This window comes from Pinus tabuliformis, chromosome 6 (assembly GCF_031772625.1).
Source record: "Pinus tabuliformis cultivar Carrire ecotype Pingquan chromosome 6, CPIR1, whole genome shotgun sequence".
NCBI lineage: Eukaryota > Viridiplantae > Streptophyta > Pinopsida > Pinales > Pinaceae > Pinus > Pinus tabuliformis.
In genome coordinates, this window is record NC_142292.1 from 1,114,633,989 (window position 1) to 1,114,646,045 (window position 12,057).

A 12,057-nucleotide genomic window follows, 5' to 3' on the forward strand; every position below is an offset into this window, starting at 1 on the left:
GGCTTCACACTCGTTGGGGTGCTTTCAGCAGGCTCGCCAGAGGTGTTAACATGCGACCTAGTGACTACGAGTGGGAGTGCGACTTCTGGGAGGTTGCAAAGTTGCATCTCAGACCGGTCGCGCCACTTGGACATTTGCCACAGGTGTTAAAGTGCGACCTGGCAATTGTGTGAGGGAGTGCGACTTCTTAGAGGTCGAAAAATCGCTGAATTGGGCTAGTCGCATTCTAGGATGCATTCCTGCGGCCCAGTCATGAGCTTTTCCCTATTGAAAAATGGATGGGGTGCCATAGTCACAATGTTAAATAAGGTAATCATACGTTCAGTGTCGTGCTTCAGCCAAGACAACTCAACAATCCGAGAGCAGGGGAAGCCTTTGAACCAAAACAATGATGCGCTTTCTTTGTATAAGAACTTTATTTTCCATGACGGTCCATTGAAGACGAGATAGACAAGCCAAGTCCTGAAGGTCTGAAGGCATTTGATGTTGTGCCATAGTTCAATTATAATCATCGAATCGATCTTCTATGCTTTGTTGAACTTCGATTACATTGCGCTCAATCTCGATCTCCCTTTGTTGTTTGATATTCCTTTTGAAGGGTCGAATTTGGTGGTCAAAGAAGACCTCCTCAATGCAAAAAAAAAATTCTCTTACAGGTATAGTTTGAGATTACTGCCAAATGCATCGCTTGGGCCACCCATCGTTAAACCATCATAACCTTCTCACAACCCTTGATTGCGATGCATATCTTTGCATTTCTTAATGGGAGGAAATTTAACGATTACCCCATAACAAGCATTGTCCTAACTCCTTGCAATAATGCTCAAGGTTGAGAGAAAGATGGTGGCAGAGTTGTTTCAACATATATATACAACAACCACCGTTATGCCTAATATATGTATGTATATTAACAAAACAGTCTTCCATTTTATGTTCCCTCATTGTCAAAACCCTTCAAGTGCGCATTTGACATTAGTTTTGTGGCAAACAATTGCCTCATTGGATATGTGCCCGAGCCACCTCCCCTTGATCCCTGCAAAGAAGGTGAAACAAGCCAATCACTTTACCCAAACCACATACACATGTACAAATTTGCACGTGGAAGCATGGAACTTAATGAAAATAATGGAAATAACTCATTAAAGGAACATGCATCCCAAATATCCCAAATTAAGGTGTCATGCATTGTATGGTTGAGTGAATTATGCTTTCATTTGGAAATCAGTTCAACATTCAAGCATCTTAATGTGCTTACTAATTACAAGCAGTCATGGTATTATATGAGGCCCAAGGTAATTTCCTACTCATAAGATAAATGCCTAGAAATATCTTGTTAATACACATCTGACAGTGAGGACTGATTCAGAACAGCGTTGGACCTTCAATCACATATTCCAAAGTTATAAGGATGCAAGGGAAAGATATAATTCCCACAGACTGTAACGCACATGCTGAAGTTAAGGATCTGCCAAGGGCCTAAGGAAAATGTGTTGCTATGACTCCCACGATGATGCCATGTGATGCCAATGGGAGCGCACCCATAGAGGCATGCAGATATGATGACAACAAGGAGGGGATCACTCTTCTGGCAGTCTAGGGTTTCTCCCAAACCCTAATATTGTCACTCTTACAAGAAGCCACCTTGAACGCATGCTTGTTCAAATATAGAACATCCACTGATCACAATGTGTATCATGCAAAGATGATTTTTAAAATCATGAGAGACTCTTAATGCATCAATGAAGCCATTGACCTTCAAAACCCTAATGCGATTCTGAGGCCTATATCTGAGATAAAACATGATGCGTGAATGTGATGCATGAAACGTGAGCGGGTGCACCAAAGGGGTTGGATATGCAAGGTCGAGGGGAGAGCAACTAGTTGGGTTCCTATCAAAAACCCTAGAAGCTAGGGGCGAGTGGTGGGGTACCAAAAATTTTGAATATGCCCAAAAAATGGGGTGGTGTTGTAGGGGCTACAACAATTGGTGAACCACTTGTAAAATTCAGTATCTCTGTCAACACCCCTGTAGTAGTCCGAGTGCGAATAATAATGCAAGGGAATATTGAACAGATGCTATGGGCACCTCTTGCATTGCCTCGACCTTTGCAGATATGCCTTCCCTTTGTGTCTCAGCTAGGTCTTGCTAGTCAGTAAACACCCAATTAAAGTTCACATGTGTCAGTAGTTGATGATGATGCGAAGAACGTGTTAGAGGGCTTATTGTATTCAAAATTTTAAAAGTAAGTTTCTGGTGTTGCTCCACTGCCAGCGGGCTTAGACAATACCCTGGTGGAGTCACTCCAAGAAATCACAAACGTTGTTGCATTGCCAGCGAGCCTGGTCAGTACCCCGGCAGAGTCGTTTGGGTGAGGGATCTCGACTTATTTTATGAGCAAGAGAGGTTGTTGCTTGTTTGGCAGAAACTAAGAGATATCCTGATTTAGGTTTGCCCTTATGCCAAGCTTCCACATCTCATTTCTAGTTAGCAAGTGAGCAACAAACACAAGTCATTGAAACAATCAAAACCACGTTGAGCACGAGTTTTAGGTTATGGGTATAGGTCATTAAGACTTATTAGGGTTCCCCATGAGCACTCTGTTCTTATTTTCCTTGTTAATAAATTAGACTCATAGGAGAGATATCCAAGATGCAACTTTGATGACTGGTTCCAAGAGAGGCTACCCATTGGTGTAACCATCACAACTTCACACCATCATTAGGGCTAGGGCTTTAGTTCAAGGGTTAGGTGACCAGGAAACTCTCCTAGGGCTTCAAACATGTGTGAAGAGGACGAAACAATGCACTTTGGGTGACCAGGAAACTCTCCTAGGGCTTCAAACATGTGTGAAGAGGACGAAACAATGCACTTTGGAGCGGGAGCAAAAGGTGTGAGAAGCTATTCATGGCACACAAGTTTGAAAATTTCAATTTCATGAAGGCTCATGCAGCGGGATGCAACATAGAGGAAATTTCCAGGCTAGGTCAAAGGTGAGTGTGTGCCAAGCGAGAAGGAAAGTGTATGATGCAATGCAACAGACAGGGCTAATGACGCAATGTAATGCTATGTGCAGAAGAGATCAACTAATTGAAATTAAAGGACCAATGCAATGCATATGCAGAGATTTCATGAATGCCATGCAACAATAAACAAATGCAAGGACATGAGTGCAAAAATAACAAGCAGTGAACTAACTACCTACAGTAAAGAAAATGAAGCATGACAAATTTAAATCATAAAACAAATTCTAATCAACGAACTAATAAGCAAAACTAGAACCTAACTAGTCTAAATCCTACATCATAACTTAACCGAAGAATAGGTCGAGTTATGTGAAATCAAACTTCCAATGCAGCCACCACAGCGGTTCTCAACCTGCAAAACAAAGATGACAACAATTAGAATTTGTGGAAAGAGTTGTGCAAAAAATAACATGCTTACTTGTAAAGCATGCACAACAAAAAGAACATCTCGTCTACTTACAGGGAAACATGTAGGGAAGACCTTCCAAGGCAAACTGCAACCCAATCTTGGTAAACAGAACCACAAGCGTGAAATTTATAGTCATCCAACCATAACATACATCCGTTTATGCTCAACCCTAAATCCAATGCAAGCAAGGCAAGATGTTGTCGGCTAGTAAAGGAATCTGCCAGATTAATCCGATCAGCAACCCTATCATGATGTAGAGGATGATCAACTTGATAACCCTGAAAAGAGGGGCGTCTGTCGGGTGTCACTGAGATCCCTAAGGATTCAAAGACAAAAACCATAATTTTAGAAACCCTAGTTTGAAATTGTTCATAGACTTCGTCAAGGACGTGAGGGCCTCACATAACCATCAGCGAAAGCTTAAGTGCCTCATTGTCCTGGCTAATCTTTGAACCTTCAAACGACACGCCATCAAATGTCAGTAGCTTCGTAAGGTTTTTAGGTGAGTGCATATGGTTATCATTGGTTGTGATTGGACAATTATTAGTGAAGATATTGTGGATTGGATATGATGTCCGAAAATTGATAGATTGATAACTCGACAGATTAGATTCTTTAGATTCCCAAAAATGAATTGAATCAACCAAAGGAGTCTCAAGTAGAGGGGAGGTCGGGAGATTTGCACTTTCCCATATAGGAGATTGTAAGGTATCATTTGATTGCGTATGCTGACAGACTATATTGGCTATGTAATAATTAAAAAGATTTGAGATGATGGCCAAAGCACTCCCTTCAGCAAACAAATCAGGGTATAGAGGTTGATGTACATCAATTCAAAGGTGATGGAAATATTTTCTCAGAGAGACATTGCTCGAATCAGAGGATTTCCAAGATGAGCTCGCATCCAGTGAGATGATGTTGAGAGGAGCGTGATGTGCAGAAACACTAATTCGACTTGGTTCAGGGGTCTCATCAAGAACATGAGAACCTGACATAACCATCAGTGGAAGCCGGAGTGCCTCAACTTCCTAATCAGTCCCTAAATGTTCGAAAGGTTGGTCATCAAATTCTAGGGGCTTTGTAGCATCAATAGAAGGATAACTAGGATAATCACCAGAGGCGCGAGTGAATATATTTCCAGTAAAATGAGAATTGTTGAAACCACCAGTTTGATCAAGTTGGGTATCTGACACATAAGGCTCTTCTTGGATTGGGAGTGAAGAGGGATTAATGAGAGAACCAACTTGAGTTGGGCGAGATGCATGGCCCTCTTCTTCACCTGTTAAAGCCTGCGAGTGGCAAAGATCAGGCATAAGGGATTCAGACTCTGCATCCCTTGACTATGAAACATCACCCCTATGTACAAGATTGCAATCAATGTGAGCAAGATAAAGATGTGAATAATCTGAAAGAATCGTTGATGCAGTAGACTCATGGACTAAATCAGGGTAGAATGGATGCACAGGGTTAGATGAAGGGGCACCGATTGGACCTAGACACATGTCCTGCCCATTTATGTTCGCCAAAGAGAAAGACATATTTGCAGGCCTAATGTGGTATGTGGATTTGATAGGACAATCAACTTTACTTGAGACAAGACAAAAGCCAACATGCGCAGGTGAATGAGATCTCGAGAAATAGTGAGACGTATGTTGAATGGACTTGATCAGGGTTCCATCAGCAGGAAGAGATGTTATGTAATTTTCAGATTCAAGATCAAAAATATGTGCGGGGGATTTGGAGGCGAGACCATCAGATCCATTTCCCAGAAAGCATTGTTCATCGTTTGAACCATTTACAGCCACAATCTTATTATGTAAAAAGTCAAGAGGAGGATGTGAAATCCCACAAATAGTAATCTCTTCCTCTGGGACTTGAGGTTGTTCCAGATTCAGAGAGATAGGCAAAACAAAATTATGGGTACAATCTGGACATTTTGTAATCTGCAAATTATGATGATACTCATGCGAAACAAGACTTGTTTCTAATTGAAAATGTTGTAAAGAAACGAGAACCAATCGTTGAAAATTTATATTCAAATACACCCAGTCGACATCACTTTCAAGAAATTCAAAACAAAGATGCACAAATCTGAAAGCAAAATCCTCTAAAGATTCTTCAGGTTTCATCCTAAGCTCATTTATCCTCTTTGACACATCTTGAAAATCGTTCCTGTCAAATGCTTGTTGGAGCTTACCGACGAGTTGCTCGAACGAATGAATGGACGCCACTGGCAATGTGTGGCACCATTGCTTGGCATGACCTTCAAGGGTAAGGAAGAAGAACACACAAGAAAACTCTTCATCGTCGATCTCAAAAGATTCACAAAACTCGAGGAAATCAGAAATGTGCTCGGTTATGGGTGTCCCATCCTCACCGTCAAACTTTAACTAAGACAAGTGATGGAGCTGCTCCTGGGGGATTGAAAATCGAAAAATAGACAATCCAGATAAACACCCCAGGAGAAAAATTATGGTCGGAGCCATGAAAAGATATGAGACTAAACTGTAGGTTCCAAGGGCTAATCTTTTCATTTGGCCCTCCTTCTAGAGCCAATTTGTTGATGGGCCAAAATGTACCGCCAATGACTAAGGGGTCTCCCCATTGTAAAGTCCCAATTAGACCTCAAATTGTTTGGGGTAGGAGCCCCATCCGATATGTGGGCCTGGTTGCCACCATGAATGTTTTCTTCTCTTGGTTATCAAATGAGAAGGTGCCAGAGTGGGGCAAGAATGAAGTGCTCAGGCAGCGAAACAAAATCAACCCAAGATTGACAAATTGCATAAAGAGGTGAAAACAAGTCACAACAATGATAAGAAGAGATAAACGATGAGAGGTATTAGTGAGCTAAACCCTCATCGGACATAATAAACAAGAACATGTTAGAAGTCAATTGTGAAGTAGGTCACAATAGGTCACCGACATGGCAAGGAACAAGTAAACACAGATTCGAAAGCGAAACATACATGCAACCACTATGTATCAACACATAACATCTTGTGTATATGAAAGCAAACATACAAATATCGTGAGGTACCAGACAGCGAATACAACCAACATGAGTAAGCATGGGAATCAATGCCAAAGGTAAAAGAAAACATCTTATTAATATTGTTACAACTTCAAATACATATCATGCAATTGGTCAATACCGAATAGTGGAACATGGGTTGTTCATACTGTTGCCCGATGCCAAATCCCTAAACCCACTGCAGATCCACTCTACCAGCTACCAAGAGCTAAGTGGCTCTCGCTCTCAAGCATAAATCAGCTATCTATCTCTACCTCCACTCAAGTGCTAAAGTCCCTCCCCTCCCACATTGTATACGAGGCATGAGGATACATTTATAGAGGTCAAGTGACTATTCACCTAACATGACTCTTGACGTTTCCCCATGCCCTTTCAGCTACCCTCCTGACTCTTGATCTCCCCCACTTCTTTCTCAAGCCAAGAATCCTTGTTACATGCTCACATCCGTCCCAACATAATGGCTGATATAATGGTGGGTGACATTTACATTAAGATGAAAGAGAGAGAGGGGAGGGATGTAGAGGGTTATTGGAAACCTTATAATTCTTGTCGCCCATATCTCACAACAATGCAGATGCATGGTCCTGAAACTAACTTGTTTTCCTGCCACTGTGATTCACTCACATTCATTAATCCTCTGGTGATGTGCCTTCGAGTTTACTAAAAGGTTCTTGGAACTTGGAAGGGCCCATCTAGCTTGCTGAAGGAAACCCTAGTTATGCGAGCTCCACGAGAAACCCTAATCCCTTTGTGTAGACCAAACATCACATGCCCTTCCTTCCGCATGCAGGAAAATACCATGGGTCAGGCATAATTTTAATCAAAGAGTAATAATGGAAATACAACCATCTATTTGAAATAATGACATTAATAAATAATTAATCTAGACCCCTGTGTGGTCAATTGTTGTGCCCCAGCGTTGTCGATGCATGTGGCATTGAAGGGCCTTGGTGATGAACGTGGTTTCAAACATATTCCATTCAAGAGGATGTGTCAATATAGCTCCTTTTAAGAGATACATAGAGGAGTAGCCTTCTCCTTTGTGTTGTAATTCCTTCAATGGAATCCCATATCCCATGTCGTTCTTCGTGAATTTAATCATATAGAATCAAAATGCTAACGTTTCCCTTATCATGCCTAGCCACCACCAGAATGGAAATCTTTGTGGGAACAAACATAAGATATTCTGAATGGACGTTGTCTCCTTACTTTCAGTTGGTGGGTTTCCCTCATGTCCATGTGATTGATTGTAATCTGGGGTGATAACTCTGATGCTATGCCTATCGAATATATGTGCTTCTTTGTCCTCCCAGACGAACACTCTAGCAAGTCTCCCTGCTGCTTGCAAATGACACTTTGAAGTCATTTGATTTGAGAAAATAACTGGTATTCAAGTTAAAGATGTTCTAATAATCACCCAAATCGAAACCGTGAACTCAGGGAAATACGCAAACCATCAAAATTCTCTTGTGGGGTTTTCATCTTTTCTCAAAATCATAATCTCATGGTCGAAAAGACTACAACATATTCTCCACTTACAGAAAACACCATAACTTTCACCTATCTTTGGCATAGTATTCTACATAAGTTGATGGCCAGTAGAAGATTGTTTCATCTCTGGGATTGGAATGTGAACATTCCCCTTTTCGTGTCATGAGCATCACCCATCTTCGAATTTACATTAATCGCTCGATCAACTAACCAATTTGATTAATTTGGCAATGTAGTGTGACCATGGAGCAGAAGAACCTTTTCAAGTGACCGCTCCACCAAAGTAGCGATCGGTGAGGTAGTTCACGATTTACAAAGGTCGCATGGTCGTATTTTCACAAAGTCGCAGTACTTGGATGCTCTCCTGAGGCACAAGAATGCAATCTTGCGACTTGGCTAGAAGTGCGATCTCCTGGAGGTCTCTCAATCGCAGTGCAACAGGTCACACTTCCAACAGATACTCTTAAGATGCGACTTCGCGACTCACAGGGTTTTCCGAAAGAATGCAACTCGTTCGAATGTTGGCTTCGCACTCCTTGCGGTGCTTTCCGCAGGCTCACCCAGAGGTGTTAACATGCGACCTAGTGACTGCGAGTGGGAATGCGACTTCTAGGAGGTCACAAAGTCGCATCTCAAACCAGTCGCGCTGCTTGGATGTTTGCCACAGGTATTAAAGTGCGACCTAGACGTCTTCCATTCTTATGTTCCCTCATTGTCAAAACCCTTCAAGTGCGCATTTGACATTAGTTTTGTGGCAAACAGTTGCCTCGTTGGATATGTGCCCGAGCCACCTCCCCTTGATCCCTGCAAAGAAGGTGAAACAAACCAATCAATTTACCCAAACCACATACACATGTATATATTTTCACGTGGAAGCATGGAACTTAATGAAAATAATGGAAATAATTCATTAAAGGAACATGCATCCCAAGTATCCCAAATTAAGGTGTCATACATTTTATGGTTGAGTGTATTATGCTTTCATTTGGAAATCAGTTCAACATTCAAGCATCTTAATGGACGACCGCTCCACCAAAGTAGCGATCGGTGAGGTAGTTCACGATTTACAAAGGTCGCATGGTCGTATTTTCACAAAGTCGCAGTACTTGGATGCTCTCCTGAGGCACAAGAATGCAATCTCGTGACTTGGCTAGAAGTGCGATCTCCTGGAGGTCTCTCAATCGCAGTGCAACAGGTCACACTTCCAACAGATACTCTTAAGATGCGACTTCGCGACTCACAGGGTTTTCCGAAAGAATGCAACTCGTTCGAATGTTGGCTTCGCACTCCTTGCGGTGCTTTCCGCAGGCTCACCCAGAGGTGTTAACATGCGACCTAGTGACTGCGAGTGGGAATGCGACTTCTGGGAGGTCACAAAGTCGCATCTCAAACCAGTCGCGCTGCTTGGATGTTTGCCACAGGTGTTAAAGTGCGACCTAGACGTCTTCCATTCTTATGTTCCCTCATTGTCAAAACCCTTCAAGTGCGCATTTGACATTAGTTTTGTGGCAAACAGTTGCCTCGTTGGATATGTGCCCGAGCCACCTCCCCTTGATCCCTGCAAAGAAGGTGAAACAAACCAATCAATTTACCCAAACCACATACACATGTATATATTTTCACATGGAAGCATGGAACTTAATGAAAATAATGGAAATAATTCATTAAAGGAACATGCATCCCAAGTATCCCAAATTAAGGTGTCATACATTTTATGGTTGAGTGAATTATGCTTTCATTTGGAAATCAGTTCAACATTCAAGCATCTTAATGGGCTTACTAATTACAAGCGGTCATGGTATTATATGAGGCCCAAGGTAATTTCCTACTCATAGGATAAACGCCTAGAAATATCTTGTTAATATGCATCTGAGAGTGAGGACTAATTCAGAATAGGGTTGGACCTTCAATCACATATTCCAGAGTTATAAGGATGCAAGGGAAAGATATAATTCCCACAGACCCTAACGCACATGCTGAGGTGAAGGATCTGCCAAGGGCCTAAGGAAAATGTGTTGCTATGACTCCCACGATGATGCCATGTGATGTCGATGGGAGCGCACCCCTAGAGGCATGTAGATATGGTGACAACAGGGAGGGGATCACTCTTCTGACAATCTAGGGTTTCTCCCAAACCCTAATATTGTCACTCTTATGGGAAGCCACCTTGAACACATGCTTGTTCAAAAATAGGATATTCACTGATCACGATGCGTGTCATGCAAAGATGAGTTTTAAAATCATGAGACTCTTAACGCATCAATGAAGCCATTGACCTTCGAAGCCCTAATGTGATTATGAGGGCTATATCTGAGATAAAACATGATGCATGAATGTGATGCATGAAACGTGGGCGAGCGCACCAAAGGGGTTGGATAGGCAAGGTTGCAGGGAGAGCAACTGGTTGGGGTCCTATCAAAAACCCTAGAAGCTTGGGGCGAGTGGTGGGGTACCCAAAATATTGAATATGCCCAAAAATTTGGGTGGTGTTGTAGTGGCTACAACAGGTTCCTAAGTCCAAACTTAGGAAAATAAAAATATTAATGAATATTAATAAGAATATGGGTGAGAAACTTCTAAGTGATGAGGATCAAGTTTGTTTTAATCTTAGCAGTTGATTGGGGACTTAATCTCAACCTTTGATTCATCAATAGGAAAAGTATAAGAGGCTTGAGGGTCAATTGGAGATGCACCAAGTGATCAAAGAAGTTCGATCTTTCTGGGGCGTGGTTTGCTGAGAAAATCGAACTAGTGATCTGAGTTGTAACAGAGGGGCAGGGATAGTTGGAATTGGACGATCTTCTCCGGGACCCCAAATACACAGCAGAGAGAGGCAGAGACAAGCCAGAGGAGGCAGTGTAGACTAGGGAGGCTGACGTTGGGCCAAGAGGGCCAACGCATTGCTTGACGCAATGCCAGTGCAGGGGAAGAGCTACCCTCTTGCAGAAATTTGAATTCAGTCGTGGAGCAACAGCATCAGCCGAGAAGGTTGACGTCAGAGATCCAGGAGGCAGAGTTGGCAGTGCAGAGTTGACGCAGTGTCTCAGAGTGCTCCACGCAGGCCCACGTAGCTACTGCGAAGGGGCAACACAGTTCTAGCCGAGGATAGTCAGTCCAGTTGCTGATCGGAGGGATTTCGCTAGGGGAAGTGAGGTAATCTCACTCAGGTTCCTGCCAATATATTTTATCTCTATAACTGGATAGCCGAGAGGGCATCCAGAGTTGTATTCAGAACTACTGCTTAATAATAGAAAACCCTCAAAGCTACTACACTGGTTTTCCCGCATTGTGTTTGTCGAAGACATTTGTCCAAAAATAACGGTGTCTGATGTGTGTTTGTCTCATATCTATTTCAGTTTATGATCTGTATGTCAGTGTACTCTGCAGTAGTGTTTTTCATCAGTGTTTAAATAATTAAATAACTTGTTGAATGTAAAAACAAGTAGGAGATGATAAACCAGTGATTGCAGTAGGATTTCTGATGTGTAGATTCATAAATTTTCACATTCTTCAATTTTATGTTCTTCAAAAATCGGAGGCAACTCTTCCAACCAAGACAAACATTTTGTCATGATCCTCTCCCTCTTCCTAAGAGAACATTTATTAAGTCTTGCTTTCATGCTGTCATATGTTGCATGCTAGATTTTCAGCAAATCAAGGCATACTTTAGACTATCTGCTCCCTCTGAACTCAAGTCTTTTCTAGCACAATATTCTCCATGTAACAATTCTGGAAAGTTCTCTTGCTTTGCTTCTTTCTTCCACTTCTTTCATCTGCTGCCAAATCCTAGGAAGTCCTTGTAATTGACCTACAATCCTCATTAGGACGTTATAGAGAATCAAGATATATATATATATATAGAGAGAGAGAGAGAGATAAACAAGAGACTTACAATCAGTAGAGGCAAAAGCAATAGCAATATAGAGGAGAGAGATAGAATACATATCTTTTGAGAGTGTTAGCTCCCTCTTGATCTTAGACCTCTTGCATTCTTCTTGCAACATCATCATCCGCGTCCTCAAATGAAGGTTAGAGCTCCTAGGCTTTGCGCAATCCCGGTACTGACAAATCAGCTTTCTCAGCCAACTGTGTCGGCCCTCCC

At 42.1% G+C, this 12,057-nt stretch overlaps 1 protein-coding gene across 4 annotated transcripts in view; it reads right to left on the reverse strand.

Moving 5' to 3' along the window:
- The window catches only part of LOC149262796 (F-box/LRR protein), a 437,604-nt gene that overhangs the window by 59,414 nt on the left and 366,133 nt on the right, over window positions 1-12,057 (reverse strand). The window contains exon 10 of one of the 4 annotated variants that reach the window (XM_089425236.1): window positions 3,314-3,376. The exons of the other annotated variants lie outside the window; for them this stretch is intronic. Coding sequence (XP_089281362.1) covers window positions 3,340-3,376 — 37 coding nt within the window. The 3' untranslated portion in view covers window positions 3,314-3,339. Of the gene's footprint in view, window positions 1-3,313; window positions 3,377-12,057 lie in introns of those variants that run through there. 4 annotated transcript variants of the gene reach the window in all.